At 45.2% G+C, this 17,265-nt stretch overlaps 1 protein-coding gene across 1 annotated transcript; it reads right to left on the bottom strand.

Annotated features, from left to right (window-relative positions):
- Window positions 1–2,443: 2,443 nt before the first annotated feature.
- fshr (follicle stimulating hormone receptor) lies at window positions 2,444–12,041 on the bottom strand (the record flags this gene model as incomplete). Its single annotated transcript, XM_084456066.1, has 8 exons — window positions 2,444–2,962; window positions 3,050–3,241; window positions 3,415–3,596; window positions 4,954–5,186; window positions 5,326–5,511; window positions 6,104–6,172; window positions 6,815–6,886; window positions 11,857–12,041. 8 exons carry the CDS (start codon window positions 12,039–12,041, stop codon window positions 2,444–2,446), a joined length of 1,638 nt encoding a protein of 545 aa, XP_084312192.1.
- Between the last annotated feature and the right edge of the window lie 5,224 nt (window positions 12,042–17,265).

Genomic DNA, 17,265 nt, shown 5'->3' with positions numbered 1-17,265 from the left:
CACACACACACACACACACACACACACACACACAAACACATACACAGTAGCCTACGTAGCTCGGGAGGTTCAGCGTCCGGCTGGGGATTGCAAGGTCCCTGGTTCGATCCGGCATTGTGCCGAAGTGTCATTGAGCAAGACACTGAACCCAAACATCCCTCACTCCTCATCCTACTGCACTGTGGTGCAGTCCCTGACCAAGACCTGACAAGACCACTTGGACTTGGTCCCCAGGCGCCATGAACGATGGCTGCCCACTACTCTGGCTGGAGGAGGACAGCTTGGATGGGAGAAATGCAGGAACAATTTCCACCTGCGATGCCTGAAGAAAGCATGTGTGTGTTGTGTTCTGTGTTTGCTGCTCATGCGTGTTTGTATTGGACTTACATTCTGTTGACTCTTTTAAAAGTCAGATAAACACTCATCTGTTCAGACTAGCCTTTGTCAGGCCTCCTATGTCTTTTATGTTTCGTAGTCCTTGTTTTCTGTGTTTTTGTGCTTTTTGCCTGTTTTTATTTATTGATATTTTGTGAAACACTTTATGACCCCTGTCTGTGAAAGGTGCTATATAAATTACATTTGCTTACTTACTTATCCACCCTAGAAGCTACTTACTTACTACTTACTTACTTACTTACTTACTTACTTAATACTTACTTACTTACCTTCTTACCTTCCCACCCACCCTAGAAGCATCTGTGTTCTGTCTGGAGCCTCATTGTTCTTTCCGGAGGCACATTTCTAAGACCAAAAGTGTGATACCTGGCTGAGACACACAGACATGTACTAACTAGTGTAGACAAAAGTTACATGGTGTCCTAGAGGGCAGAGCGGTGCCCTCTAGTGTGTGTATTTGAGAATGGATGTGTTTGTGTGTGTCTGTGAGATAGTGTTTACCATTGTAGGTGGACTCAGTTCCTGTCTTGCACCTGCAGCCTTGAAATCTCCGTTGGAGTGTGTGTGAGGCTTATCTACCAGCCATTTTCATCCTCCCATTATGAGGGCTTAGAACAGCTGTGTAACATCTCCTCCCATAACCCCCCCCCCCACACACACACACACACACACACGGGGTGGGATGAGCTGGGGTTACCCTGTCCTTGAACAGACTGGGTGTGCTGAAGGACAGAATGTTAGTGATAACACTAGACTACTCAAGTGAGTGTGTGTGTGTGTGTGTGTGTGTGTGTGTGTGTGTGTGTGTGTGTGTGTGTGTATGTGTGTGTGTGTGTGAAGAGGGAGTGTCAATTTTATCTTCCTCAATTACATTCTCATTAACAAGCTCTCACACACATACACACCATCACCAAGTAGTTAAATAGAAAATAAATCTTTATATACCACTTGTAAAATTATAAACAACTTACTTACAGCGAGAGGAGAAATAATTTAAAAATATCAAAATCAGTTTTATTTATCAAATTCACAGTGGCAAGCAACAACTACATAGTAAAACATTTAATATTACATTTAAAAAGAGTCACAAAAATAGCAATAAAACACGAGCAACAGAGATAAGAGTGTACAGTATGAATGAATGAATGAATGAATGAATGAATGAATGAATATTTATTTCCGTGTCATGTCCGAGGACCCATCCCTTACGGGATTATAAGACACCATAAACAGTAAACAATAATTAACTATATCACATACACTTCTCACGGTTTGTAAGCTATGCAATGTATCCAAACAATAACAGAAAATAAATAAATAAAAATAACAGTCTTTCGTCAAAATCCTTAATAAATGCATCAAATATAAGTTATCTTTGTTCGTTTGTCCCAAGCTTTCTCTAAATATTCTGCAAGTGCAAATACCCTATGATCAAACATCCATTTTAGTCTCTCTGCATCGCTCAACCACATCAAATCAATATTTTTACATCTCTCAAATAATTTTTGACGCAACTCATGATATAAGGGGCAATAAAACACAAAATGGAACTCATTCTCAATATCAATATTACAGTAGATACAAATGCGCTCTTCTTCTGTAACCCCCCGATAACGTCCAGTTTCAAGGTGCAGGGGCAAGATCCCAGAGCGAAGTTGGGCACATAATGATCTTTGTCTTTTGGATAATGGAGCACACACATATTTTTCATTTCCATACCACCTTTTTATCATACTAAACGTTCTTAATTTCGGTTTATATAGTTTATCCTGTGACCATTTTATCTGATGTGTATTAGACAAAGCTACAGTATATATATGTGTGTGTGTGTGTGTGTGTTGTTCTCTGTGCTGTTTCAATGGTAGGGCCACATCCCAAACTGGATAAGAAAAAGAAACAAATAAAAAAACAATTGTGGAAATCATCAAATTAATCAGTTTTCACGACTCAACCCGACTTTTGTTTTTTTCACATTTCAGTTTGGGATTATATCAGAATGCCCTGGGTGTGAGGGGTCAGAGAGGGGAGGCGTTGTGACTGGCTGTGACTAATTGCGCCTGTAGAGCAGCATACAGACCATCCCGTGCCTGGTTTTGGGTGTGGAAATCCAGGCGGGTTGCTGGACGGAGGACGTCTCAGTTCGGTAGATCTGCGCTCGGGTCGTACAGAGGCCGAATCGTGCCGCCAGCAGATAGAAGTCCCGGCGGAAGTTACGCGTGAAGAAGGCGTACAGGAAGGGGTTGGCGCAGGAGTTGATAGGGTAGAAGAGAACCAGTAGGACCTTGGAGTGGGAGACGGTGATCAGGGGGTACTTGAGGGCGGCGGAGAGCGCAAAGAAGGAGATGGGCGCCATGCAGACGAAGTTGGTGAAGATGAGCACGGCCATGCGCTGGGCCACGCGTGTGTCCGCGTGGGCCGGGGCTGACGACGGGTTGCGGACGGTCAGGTAGATTCTCAGGTAACAGTAACACACGCACAGGAAGGCCAGCACATTGAGGAGGAGCAGGGACACGACGTACACCTGGGCCTGGGCTGACTCTACATCCATGGGCAGGCAGATACTGACCTGGAGCACACACACACATACATACATATACTGTAGCTGTGCAATTGTGAACTGCACTACACCTCTAATGTCTATGTCTGACCCCACCTTGCCATAGCTGCTGACCCCTGCTGTGGGCAGTACAGCGGCCAGAAAGGAGAAGACCCAGCCTGCTGCCATGACGACACAGGCGTGCCTGAGGCGCAGCTTGCGGTCCAACCGCAGGGCGTACGTGATGGTGTGCCAACGCTCCAGGGTAATGGTTGTCAGCGTGAACACAGACAGCTCGCTGGCAAACACCTGTGGACACACGCGCACACACATACACAAACGGACACATACAAACACACACACACATGCACACACCCATGCACAGTGTGTAACACTAGATCATTATAATGTCAGAGAACTATCCACACACACACACACACACACAAACAAACACACACACACACACACACACACACACACACCGTGAAGAAACCTGCAGCGCTGCATCCTGGGCCTGTCTGCCAGTCAATGGCATGATTGTAGTACTTCTTTCGTGTCTTCATGTCCACCGTTGCTATGACGAGCAGGTACACGGCCATGCAGAGGTCCGCAAACGACAGGTGGCACATCAGGAAGCGAGGAACTGTCAGTTTGGTTCGGCTGCCTGTCAGAGTGGAGGAATAGACAGAGTCAGCAACATATCATCATGATTACCATCATCCTCTAATTATGCCTGAAGATATACTCACTCAATCTCCTTCGGGAATTAAAAAAGGCATATATCTATATATCTATACTGGTATCTTTCTCAAGTTACTTTCGTTCTGTTCTTTTTTTTTTTTTTAAATTGGATCCTTGGGAGATTGGACAGCCTATTCCCATCTCCTATCCCCGGTGGATTCTTGACTCGCTGACAAGCAGAGGTGGTGAAAGTGGGCAACCACACATCATCCCCCCTCATCCTCAACACAGGAGCCCCCCAGGGCTGTGTCCTGTCCCCACTGCTGTACTCCCTATACACACATGACTGCATAGCCACCTACGAGTCCCACTGCATAGTTAAGTTCACTGATGATATTAAGTTCACATGATATTAAGTTCACTGGTGCCTAAGTGGCAACCTCCATCTGAATGTCAGTAAGATGAAGGAGATGGTAGTGGACTATGATAAGATCTACAACCCCCTAAACATCTATGGGACCCCTGTGGAGAGAGTGGACAAGATCACCAAGGACCTGACATGGACCAAATACACAGACACTGTGGTGAAGAAAGCACAGCAGAGTCTGGAGAAATTCTGAGTGTCTCCCCAGATACTCAAGAGTTTCTTCACATGCACTGTTGAGAGCATCCTGACGGGCATCATCACTGCCTGCTATGGGAGCAGCACCATGCAAGACCGGAAGGTACTGCTGAGAGTGGTGCGGTCAGCGGAACCAATCACAGGGGAGACTCTCCCACATCTTCAGGACATCTACACAAGGCGGGGCAGAACCAGGGTCGGGAACATCCTGAAGGATCCCAGCCACCCGGGCAACAGCCTCCGCTCTCTGCTCAGGTCAGGGAGGAGGTACCACATATTCAAAACCAACTCTGAAAGGATCAGAAGGAGCTTCTTCCCTCAGACCATCAAGATCCTGAATGAAGCGACTGCCTGTTGAACTCCGGACTAAACACAGAAGCTACACTCAGCACAACTGCACTTTATATATTCATACACGGTAGAATATACATACCCACATTCTGTACTTTGAATATACATATCAATAGACGATAGATAAATGTAGCCTATAGAACTCTGTGCTCTCCCTCCCTATCTAACCCAATGCACAACCTCACCTACTCATATACTCTGTATCTCATATCTAGATGCATTGTTTCAGTTTCACCTTTTTTTTTTTTACTTTCTTTCTACCTATATTGCTAATATTGCACAATCTCGGAGCTACCTTTTGTACCTGTATGATGTAGTACTGTATGTGACAAATAAAACTGACTTTGAGTTTGATCAGTGACCTCACCAAGCAACACTAGCAGCACGATGGCGTTGCCAAGCAACGTGAGTATGGAGATCAGCCAAATGAGGACCCGTAAGGCGGGTCTGCCCATGATGTTCTCACAGGGGTTAAAGTCATCCGGGAGGGGGCCACACACGATGGCTGTCGAATTAGAACACCGTTCTTCGAAGAACTGAGGTTCTTCTTTCTGGAGGTCGGGGTGGGAGCATATTTGCTGGGCCTCTGTCCTTGTGGACCTGCCACACACACACACACACACACACACACACACACACACACACACAGTTAATATCAGATGCGTGTTTGTGAGAGAGAGAGAGAGAGAGAGAGAGAGAGAGAGAGAGAGAGAGAGTGTGTGTGTGTGTGTGTGTGTACCTGTTCATGTGTGCATTCAGGAAGGCACAGCAGTGTGAGGGGTAGGTGAGGTTGGCCTTGTGCAGCTGGGTGAACAGCTCTAGAGGAGGGAGCTCTTTAAGGGAGTCCACAGACTTGGCTCTCAGGTCTCGGAGACCCTGCAGTATGGACTCAGGGAGGGAGCTCACGGCTGTACCAGAGATATCCCTTTAACATGCACGCATGCACACACACACATACACACACACACACACACACACACACACACACACACACACACACACACACACACACACACATTCAATATTTAGCCCACTGTCCACCACCTTACATCAATCCTTAAAAAAGTTTGTGAGGAGTCTTTGGGCTTGCAGTGTTACAGAAATGACCCCAGCCTGTCATCCTGCTGTGCACTGTGCTTGTGGGTAACATTAGCCTACAGTGAACTTGACTGATGAATACTATGTTTGTTGTTGTTGTTGTTGTTGTTGTTGTTGTGTCACGGGGATGTGGTCATGCTTACAGAGCCGCTGGCCCAACTGCTCCCATGAAGGCGTTGCCATGGATACGAGAAAGCTGTGCGTTGCCCCAGAGAGACCTTAGTAAGAGAGAGAAAGATTAAAGATAGTGTAGTTTACCATGAAGTGCCATTAAGTGTCTGTCCTTTGCTATTTTAGTGTTGTTTACCATTACAGTATGTTCCATTACGTGTCTGTCTATTTCTATGTATGTCTGCAAGTCTGGAGTGGGGAGGGAACTGGGGTACCAAACCAAACCCAGCATAGTCCGTCTGACTCACAGTTTGTTCATCTTAGTGCCATTGAAAGCGTGACTCTCCACCTCTATCAGTCCGTTCATGATGAGTCGCCTGTGGGGAGGAGAGAGGAGGAGGAGGAGAGAGGAGAGAGAGGAGGAGAGAGGAGGAGGAGAGAGCAGGAAGAGGAGGAAGAGGAGGAGGAGGAAGAGGAAGGGGAGGGGGAGGAGGGAGAGGAGGGGGAGGGAGAGGGGGAGGAGGAGGAAGACGAGGGAGAGGAGCAGGCTTAGATGCAGGCTTCAACCTGCCTGTCCCCAGTCCCATCAAGTGTGCTTTATGTTGATCACTCACACTTCCTGGATTTCATCGGAGCAGAGTCCTCGCAATGCGTTACTTGGGATTCTCTCTATGTGAATGTTGTCCTGCAGTTCCCTGAATAGCACACACACCAAAACACACACTTACGTAAATGTACGCAACAGACGACCGATGACCTGTTGGTGCTGGACTGGCATTTGAGATTTGAGTGGATATGCATGTATATACTGTAGGTGTGTGTGTGCGTGTGTGTGTGTGTGTGTGTGTGTGTTTGTGTGTGTGTGTGTGTGTGTGTGTGTGTGTGTGTGTGTGTGTGGGTGTGTGCCTCTTCAAGTCTAAACGCTCACTGCGAAGCAGCTGGGGTTCCCATCTTACAGCAGCTTGCCACCACACATAATATTGACACAGAGAGGGGGAGCAGTGTGACCTGTGACCTACAGCAGGACGAGAGCTGTGGAGTGGACCTGGGTGAAGTCCGGTAGAACCCGCAGGCCAGTGTTGATGATTCTCCTGAAAAATATGGATTGAGGCAAAGATTCTCAAAGGGACTTTGGGGTTCTCACAGGTGTAGTAGAACAGTAAGAACCAGACCTGGTTCGAAATACTATTTCCAATCATTTCCATTTCAATGACTTATCTGTGCTGGATATGTTGAGCACATACAGTCCAGGTACTCACAGATGCTTTAGCTTTGGCAATTCCATGAAGGCATTCTGAGCAATGGTGGTCAGGTGTTTGGAATTAGTTATGGATCTGAATGAAAGTACACACACACACACACACACACACACACACACAGACATTGCTGTATGCAAAAGACTGAGGGAAAAATAGTGGTTATGATTATTAGAGGAATTACATACAGTACTATGGTACAAGAATGAGAACTACTTACATCTCAGTAAGTTTTGGGAAGTCAGCAAAGGCAAGGGCGTCTATTTTCCGCAATTCAATGTTCTCTGATATGGAACTAAGAGTTGGGGAGAGACAGATTGAGGGAGAGAGAGAGACCACAGAATGAGAGAGAGACCAGAAAGAGTGAGACCAGGCAGTGTAACCTCCCACCTGCACCACCTCTTACAGTTGTGTGGCTTAGCTGTGTAAAGCTGTGTTAACGAGGTATGGTCACGTGTTGAATATCTTCCCTGTTTAGATCTTCTCTGCTCATGTTCCACACCATAGACTAAACACTCTATAAGACTAAATACAATGCACGCACGCACACACACACACATACACACACACATATGCACTAAGCCTTAGTGAAGCACACACTTACACTGAGAATAGCTCTTTTAGTCCTCTGAAGGCAGCTTGGTTGACCACTGAGATCATAGTGTCCTTAATGAGCCTGTCAAAAACACAATAACCAATCATATCATCCATCAGTAAAACATTTGTAAAAAAAATAAGGCTTATCAAAATCACTGCCCGATTGTGACTCAGCCAATGACCAATCTGTAGATGGGAGGATAATGAAGATGACACAGTATAGGACCCATTGGAATGTACCAGAACTACATTTCTTGCATTTTGCAGTATTATAGCTGTCCCTGACAGAATGGTGAGGTCTGATGTCACTTTATAGGCTGAAAAGTTAGCATTTCCACCATTTGTTGTGTAGTCCAAAATCCCTATGAGAAAAATGAATGGAATTTGTGGGGGAAAAAATCCAAAATAATGTGTTTAACAGAGACTCACAGAATAGAGTACATTTTGTCACAAAAGTTAAAGGAGAAGGCTCTTCTTCGACAACCTGGACCTTATTTATGACATATTATAAGACGTTTGACTCACCAAGATAACTTTGGTGTAATTCGGAGGCCTGTAGAAGAAATACAAAATCCAGCATGAGCCAAGTATATCCATGTAATGGCGGCGGACGGGGCAACAAGAATGCAGCTTCTAAAAAATTTATTTTCTGCTGCGAAACGGTTGTTTTCATCAATCTATTTTTATGAATCGCTAGTTGTGCTTCCATAGAGCGAGGGTTTGTTGTGGTTTTCACATGCCTCTGTAATATTATCTTTAGAAACGTCTTTAGAAACAATATAAAGCTTCCCCACTTGCTCCAGAACGCATGCGCAGCACGCAGACTGGCTATTCACCGCCCGTAGCCGTCTCCGACTGGCTATTCTCCGTCTACAAGCCTCCGAATTACACCAAAGTTACCTCGGTGAGTCAAACGTCTTATAGTATGCTGTGTTGCTTTTATGGCTCTGCATGCTACTAACACTTTTCTTTTGAGGCCCATATAGAGAATGTAACAAGGACCTAATTTTATCACCTAAGAAACATTGCCATGGTGAAACATTTTCTCTCCCAGACTGATACTGAAAGACTAATGCATGCTTTTATTACTAGCAGGTTGGACTATTGTAACCAAAAAAGGCGATTAGTCAACTCCCACTGATTCAAAATGCTGCAGCACGTGTTCTTACAAAGACCAGGAGGGCTCACATCACACCAGTTTTAAAATCACTGCACTGGTTACCTGTCAGTTTTAGAATACATTTTAAGATTATTTTATTAGTCTATAAGTCATTACATAATCAAGCACCTAAATACACATCAGATATGCTTTTAAAATATACACCTAGTAGGTCCCCCAAGTCCTCTGGCCCCTAACTTTTAATGGTTTCTAGAGCCAGGACTAAGAGGCATGGGGAGGCAGTGTTCAGTTCGTGTGCCCCCAGCCTTTGGAGCACCCTGCCTGAGGACCTGAGAATGTCTGGGACCCTGGAAACCTTTAAGCGAGATCTTAAAACATACATTTTTAACATTGCTTTTACCACGTAGCTTTACTTGTCTTAATATCCTTGTGTTTGTAAATTTGATTTATCTGTTTTTATAGTTTTTATTGATTTTATTCTATTTTATACTATCTTTAATTTTTTATTATTTTACTTTGATTGTTTCTTTTAAATATGTTCTTACTGTGTTTTTATGATTTATGTTTTTATCCTTCTCCTTTAAATAAAATTACATTGACATTGACATTCTGCCTCCCCTCTCCCTAGTGCCTCTCTCTCCTATTTTCTAACCAGGTCCAGTGGATGCCCCACTGCAGTAGCGTTTCTAGCTTACATGCCACCCTGAGGGAACCCCCCGCTACGGCGCCCCCCAATTTCAGTTTGAAATGAAATGAACAGGCTTTCCGATTGTAAATAATAGACTGTCGGCAAGTTGTTGGTGGGGGGGGGGGGGGGGGTGACAGTGTTTTTTGCATTTGTTTACTTTTCGCTGAGTTTTTTTTTCTTCTGCTTTCTTTTTCTGCTCCTCTTGCCGCCCCCTGCGAGATGTCGCCCATTCCTAAATACGCCACTGTCACCTGCAGACCACCCTGAATCCGATAGAAAACCCTGTGTCTGTAGATGTCCAGTACAGCCACTAACCCTGCCTTCCTCCCTCCTCCTAGTGTCTCTCCCTCTTATACTCTAAACAGGTCCTGTGGACACCTCCCTGTCTCCTGCAGGCCACCCTGTAGTAGGTCCTCCAAATGGCTCCTGAAAAGGCCCCCTGCCTTCCCTGTGTCCAGCTCCTTCCCGCTCTGTGTTGTCAGCTGTCCCATTCTAGCCAACACCACCCCTTTTTTTCATCTTGGCTCGCTGTTTCCTGTCCCCCCCCCCCCCCCCCCCCCCCCGCTTTGAGGCACTATGTTTAAAAAAAAAGTAAAGTAAAACCTATCAAACCTTAATTCTCCTACATTTTTGGGCCAATTGACACCCTAATTGCTACACTACATTTTCAGACTGTCCTCCACAAACAAGATTTTTGAAATATAAAAAATTGAGCCCACAGCGCATCAAAATATTTTACTGTAAACAGTACTGTATGCAGCTACTGGAAATACTCACTCAATAAATCTCCAATGTTCATGAAAAAATGACACTATTTTCATGACATGGTAGATGTAGTGTGAAATCTTTCAGAATTCTATCTCAAAAATAGCATTTTTGACAGTATTTTGAAGTATGTCCTCATATTGTCCCCTCAATCTACTGCTGCTCATGCAGGAAAAAATGCACTACCCACAGTCCTATAGTACAACAGCAATGTCTCCACCAATCAGAGACGTTGTTGTTGGCAACCCCACCCCAATAGCGGACCCTAGGACTACAACTGACTAAACTGAGAGGACACCTGTGCCACTGATTGTTCGATTGGTTTCAACCTGTCTTGTTAGTCTGTGTATATATATGATTTGAATAGTGACTTTTAACTGAGACTTTGTTTACACATACACGGGTATTTACAAAAATGGATATTTCCCCCTCTCCGTTTTAAAAAATAAAATCGTGCACATGAAACCCGCATAAATACGTCGCCACCCGCATAAATACGCCACCAATAGCACAGAAGCATGAAGACACGTTAGCCAATCAGAATCCTGTAAAAGAAAAACAAAACAACTAATGAACTAATTCCTCTCCTCCTCGACATAATAAAGCAGTTGTATTTGCAAATGCAAACACGCCAACAGACTTTGCACTAACATAAAAACGAACATCGCTTTAGCATCCATGGGGATCCTTGGACATCCATTTCAGTGGGTTAAAACCTCCGTTTACGTATAAACGACAGGTACAAACGCATATAAATATGACAGTTTTCCCAGATCCCCGGCTACGTGTAAACAAGGCCTGATTCAGACGATTTATTTGCTCCTGGTGTTCTGAGTAATGCTTGCTATCGTGTGCAGCCTTGCGGAATTTGCTGTATGGGTCACGGATTTACTCACTGATATTAGATAGATAGATAGATAGATAGATAGATAGATAGATAGATAGATAGATAGATAGATAGATAGAAAAAAAATCTTAATTCAGGAATTCATTTTATTTAGTGCCTTTAAGAAAGATGCAATAATCAATAGCTTTTATAAGGAATTTGTTATGAGTTGTATGGCCATGGATGTGCAAAACGGGCACAGGCCCCAACGGGCACTGCACTAGTTATTGTAAATGCTGGTTTCATTTCAAAGTCATCAGGCCTGTATTTTCCATGAAACACACACATAAACACACACACAGACCACAAGCATACACATAAGCATGCACACACGCACACACATTTACATATGCGGGTGCTTATCTGGCAGCGTATGGCCATAGCCTTGAGATTCCACCTAAAATGTTTAACCACAAAAACAGAACACAGTTTATTACGTATGAGCTGCCAACACCATGACATCATGGCAACTCAATGACACCATGACACCACACACACACACAATAACCCTACTTCATGCATCACCTGAAATCTCCCTATGGGGATTACAATACTGCCAGTGTGTGTGTGTTTGTGTGTGTGTGTGGTGTCATTGAGTTTATTTAACCATAGTCTTAATTAAGATTTAAAATATTTTTTCCAAGAGAGTCCTTGCCAAGGCAAGCAGCACACAGTTCAGACAAGTTGCAACATAAAGCAAAGTACAAATGTGTGTGTGTGTGTGTGTGTGTGTATGCCAGTGTACTTACACATGGGTGGTGTGTCTGGGGATATCTGGAGTCACCTGTGTGACAGTACTACCAAACAATTTGAAGAGGCTGATTCCGTTGGCTGTCCCTGGGTTGATCTTCACGTCAGCCCCAGACACAGAAGCCCTAGCACCCGTCGCCCTCATCATCATCACCATCATCATCATCATCTCCCCTGTCTTCATTCTTCTCCCTTGGTGCGCTCCTCTCAGTTTGTCCTCCCTGAACAGACCCTATGCAGCCTCCTGTCCTCCACGGTGTGAGGAGGTACCAGGGTGATCACAATGTAGCGCAGCGCAGACCTTGGTGGGGTGATCTGATAAACATGTTTTCTACTTCTTCTCTCCTCCATCCTACCCCTGAGTTGACTCCCACACTCCAGTCCCTAGTTCACTTCCCATAGACCCTACCCCCCTGAAGGGGCAGGGTTGGCAATAACACCGCAATATCAACTGATAGTAGAATTGTCAGGAGGTGCGTCTAGAGAATCTCACAGAGCTGGTAAGCCTGTATTAAGTGGACTGGCTTTAAACACCTATATTTGGTGTTTTGTCTCATTCTTATATTTGTGTCTGAAGGAGTGGACATAATGTTCTTTCATACTCCCATTCATAGACATGTAAACACACACTCGCATGCACGCACACACACACACACACACGCTCTGGGAGAGACAGAACACATGCACAACTTGTTCCTTTCTATCCTTCTCTAAAGCATTTTATGTCTATGTTCATACGAGTACATACGCCTGTAGGCTTTCTCTATCAGACACACACACACACGTGCACGCGCACACACACACACACAACCTTCCCCATCCATCCTTCTCTAAAGCTTTTTATGTCTATGTTTGAACCCCCTCTTCCTCTCCCTCCAACATCCATGTGACCTTATATATCCAGTAAGTTTCCTCCTCTGACCATGCACCTGTGTTGACTGGATCTTGAGATGTGTGAGATGCGTGTGTGTGTGTGTGTGTGTGTGTGTGTGGTGTGTGTGTGTGTGTATGTGTGTGTGGGTGCGTGTGTGTGTGTGTGTGTTGTGCTGTGGGAACTTCATGAGGAGGAGTAGGATGCATTGTGATTTATTCTTTAGCTGGAACAGAACTGCAGCCTTGAGATCTGAAAAGGACGTGCAAGTGCACTCTCCCACAGTCCTACTGAAGACACACAAACACACACACACACACACAAACACGCACGCACACACATACACGCACGCACATACACGCGCACCCTACAACTCCAGAACAGCACAGATGCATGGAGAGGCCAGAATGGGGTCAGAGGAGAAGATAAGCGGAAGGAATGTGTTTGTGTTTGTGTAAGATTATGAGTGTCTGTGTATGTTTACTCATTAAGGGCGGTAGCCCAGCCAGCATCATGCACATTTCTTATTTACTTTCTGAAGAGCGGGCTGGAGGTCTAAATACAGTAGTCCTATCTCACCCTGTGGGTGTAGGGGTGCTTGTGTGCATGTGTGTGTGAGAGAGAGAGAGAGAGAGAGAGAGAGAAGGAGAGAGAATGAGCTGTGATCAAGGGCACCAGAGAGATGATCTAAGCCTTACAAAGGCCCTGTGTGTTCAGCAGACTGTAACAAACACATTCCTCATTAGTTACATTGCAGCAGCATCAGTCAAAACACAACGACTAATCATGGTGACGAGAGTAGTAGTTTTGTGATTTGTGTTTAATGCTCAGTGCTGAGCCACTGTACAGCCCACCAGGGCTGTGGGACAGGGGCAGAGGCAGATGATGATGCCAAGCAGAGGGGCATTCTATACCTTCACCAGTAGGGGGAAATAAAGAGTGAGAGGGAGAGAGAGAAAGAGAGAGAGGGGGGGGGGCACAGTCCAGGGACTATGAGTTTGGGGGATAGAGTGAGAGAGAAGTACAAGGAGTCATGGAGGGTCATAAACGAGATGAGTGGGCGCAAGAGGTCGAGGGAGGGACAACTAGCAGGCTGCAGCCCAGAGGAGAGAGTGGCCTCCTGGTTCACCCACTTCCGGGATCTCCTAGGCACACACCCGACAGTGGAAGGAGCTGAGAAAGAAATACCTGCAGTCCTCACAAATCTTGTGATTGACGATGGCCCCTTTACAGCTACGGAGTTTGCCATAGCAAAGTCAGCTCTGAAGCAAGAGAAAAGCGCTGGGCCGGATGGCAGAGGTCCCTAAGAACTGTGATCTCGACAACATCATATTGGAGATCTGCAACCAAGCTCTGATAGAAAACATCAAGCCTGATATATGGTCCCTCTCCAACATCATCCCGGTGCCAAAATCTGGAGATCTGTCTAAGCCAGACAACTATCGTGGCATTAGCTTGACATGTAGAAAAAGAAAGTCTTTTCACACAAAAAAAAGTTCTATATGTGCTCCAGAGTGCAGACTTTTTATTTTTCTACATATAGCTTATTTACGGCATATTATAAGACGTTTGACTCACCGAAATAACTTTGGTCTATTTTCTACCGTGAAACGGTTGTTTTCAACAATCTGTTTTTATGAATCGCTAGTTGTGCTTCCATAGAGTGTAGGCTTGTTGTGGTTTTCACATGCCTCTGTAATATGATTTTTAGAAACGTCTTTAGAAACGAAATATAGCTTCCCCACTTGCTCCAGCACGCATGCACACAGCGCGCAGACTGGCTATTGTCCATCTGTAGGCTACACTAGCGGCTCACATTCTCTACACTACAATCAGCTTGTTGGTGCCTGGAATATTGTGTGCAATATGGCTGAATATTTATCTGATTTTGAGGATATAGAAGATGACTTAGAATATGATGGAAGCCGATCGTAGCGTAGAGAATGTGAGCCGCGAGTGTACCTGAAGTATGCCTGAAAAGGTGAGTCTTCAACTGACTCTTAAAAGAGTTCTCAGATGTTGAGGCTCTCACGTCCTGGAGGAGTGCATTCCAGAGCCTAGGGGCCACCGCCCCAAAAGCTCAGTCACCCTTAGTCCTTAGCTTGGTCCGAGGCACCACCAGGAGCCCCTGGTCGGACGACCTTAGGGACTGGCTGGACCAGTATAGAGGTTGCAGATATAGGCGGGGACTTGACCATGGAGGGTTCTGTAGGTGAACACCAGGACCTTGAACTGGATCTTGAGGTGCACTGGGAGCCAATGTAGGGAGGCAAGGATGGGGGTGATGTGGCATGACTTCTTTGACCTGGTTAGCAACCCGGCAGCAGCATTTTGGACCAGTTGCAACTGCTTCACAGATGATTTGTTAAAGCATGTGAACAGTGCATTACAGTAGTCAAGCCTGGAGGAAATAAATGCATGGACAGATATTTCCAGCTCAGCATGAGATACAATGGACCTGAGTTTTGCAATGTTTCTGAGGTGGAAAAAGCAGGTGCGGGTCAGAGACTTCACATGTTTGTCCAGGTGCACAAACTGATTGAAACCTTAAGAGGCGACACCATCTGAGGCAACAATCAGGACATCAGTCTTAGCCGCATTGAGTTGGAGGAAGTTGATTGCCGTCCACTGCTCAATGGCGGACAATCATGCAGTATGTTTATATTTCCCATCCTATCAGGTTTAAAAGAGAAAAACAATTGGATATCATCCGCATGGCAATGATAAGAGATGCCCTTGAATTTGCTGATTATAAGGCCAAGAGGAAGCAGGTAGAGGGCAAATAGAATTGGAGCGAAGACAGAGCCCTGTGGCACGCCGCAGGAGAGGGGGGTGGAGTCAGACTTAAAAGGAGCAACGGCCACAGCAAAACTTCTCTTTGAGTTAGGATGCAAACCATTTTAAGGCGAACCCAGAGATGCCCACCCACTCCCTAAGCCTGTCTAGCAGGATGCTGTGATCTACCATGTTGATCTATGATCTACCAAGCTGCACGAAGATCACGCAGAACCAGAACTCTGCATTCTCCTGACTCTGAGGACATCATTATATCGTTTGAGACTCTGAGGAGAGCTGTTTCTGTGGAGTGGTTCTTGCAAAAACCTGATTGGAATTTGTCTAAGATATGATGGTTTTTAAGAGCAGTGCCGAGCTGGTTAGCAACCACTTTTTCTAAAACCTTTGAGACAAACAACAGTTTGGAGATGGGCCGCTAGTTTTTTGGTAGGGTTGGTCCAGGTCCAGGTTGGGTTTTTTAATGAGGGGCTGGACGACCGCCTGCTTAAAATAAGATGGGACTGAGTCACACTTCAAAGCCTGTGGTTGTGAGAGTGTGTTGTTGTGTGTGTGTGAGAGAGAGAGAGAGAGTGTGTCTGTGTCCCATTTAGATGGGAATGGTGAAGCGAAGAGGAGAGGAAAGAAGAGAGGAGACAAGCGTCCATATCATCTGCTGATCTGTAATGAGTCAGAGACAGACGGGACCTCTCTCTCAGTGTGGGTTTACTCATTGACAGGTGGTCTTTTCTCATTGGCTATAAAATCGTATCTATTTTCGCACATGGCCCCTGTGAGTTATAAGACCGGGTTAGAACAAACAACTTTTTCAAGGTCGTTTCACTTGGGTAATATTTTATTTACTCAGTTCTTCAAAACTATTTTTCATAATAAATTTCCACTTTATGTTCATCAAAGAACTGTAACAATAAAAATAAAAGTAAAATACTGTAGAAAAATTGTACATATAGAAAATAAAAATGGTAAATGGCCACGTAGATGAATCCCATAGTTTCACACGCCTCCTTGACTTCATAGCAACACATAGGAGAGAGGAAGGGAAGGAGAAAGGAGACAGGGAAGGAGACAGAGAAACAGATGGGGACAGAGATAAAGAGAAATGAGACAGAGAGAGAACAGAGGGAAAAAAGAGATAGAGGGACAGAGAGAGAGAGGAGGGGGGGGGGGGGGGGGGGGGGTATTAGTTAAATTTTCCATAACATTTTAAGATGCCGTAGCCTTTCTTTTTTTTCATCCCTCATGACCCGCCCCAGTCTGATTCCCATGCATGTGATTGGTTGCCGATTTTGCTTGGATGACGTGGGCGGGACATATCCACTGGAGAGTAAAAGGGTGTGTGGTACTAGATGAGTCTTGGTCACCCTCTGCTGTGTACAGACACTAGCCTGCTCTAGGCACCGCCTGCCCCAAAACCACTTTGTCTGGAACATATATGGACGGTCAGTCAACCAATGGTGCGAAGGACACAGAGAAGACGGGGGCCAATGAAATAAAGCAATGGATGTTCTTGTCGCCAATGGCATCATAGAGGGCTCTATCGCTATAGCAACACATGATAATAACATTTAGTGTTCTTTTTGATTCTTTTCATGACGAGTTTTGCTATAAAAGGTTAGAGCAGGTATAGTGGGCGCGGTCTATAGCACAGGCTAGAAAACAGGGCTCAAGCCTGCGGCAGGAGCACACATCCAGTCACTGCACCGGGGTTACACACCACACCGCACCGCCGCAGAAACCTACCACC

This window comes from Borostomias antarcticus, assembly GCF_949987555.1.
Source record: "Borostomias antarcticus genome assembly, chromosome: 22".
NCBI classification, from domain to species: domain Eukaryota; kingdom Metazoa; phylum Chordata; class Actinopteri; order Stomiiformes; family Stomiidae; genus Borostomias; species Borostomias antarcticus.
This window is presented reverse-complemented; position numbering and strand designations above follow the sequence as displayed.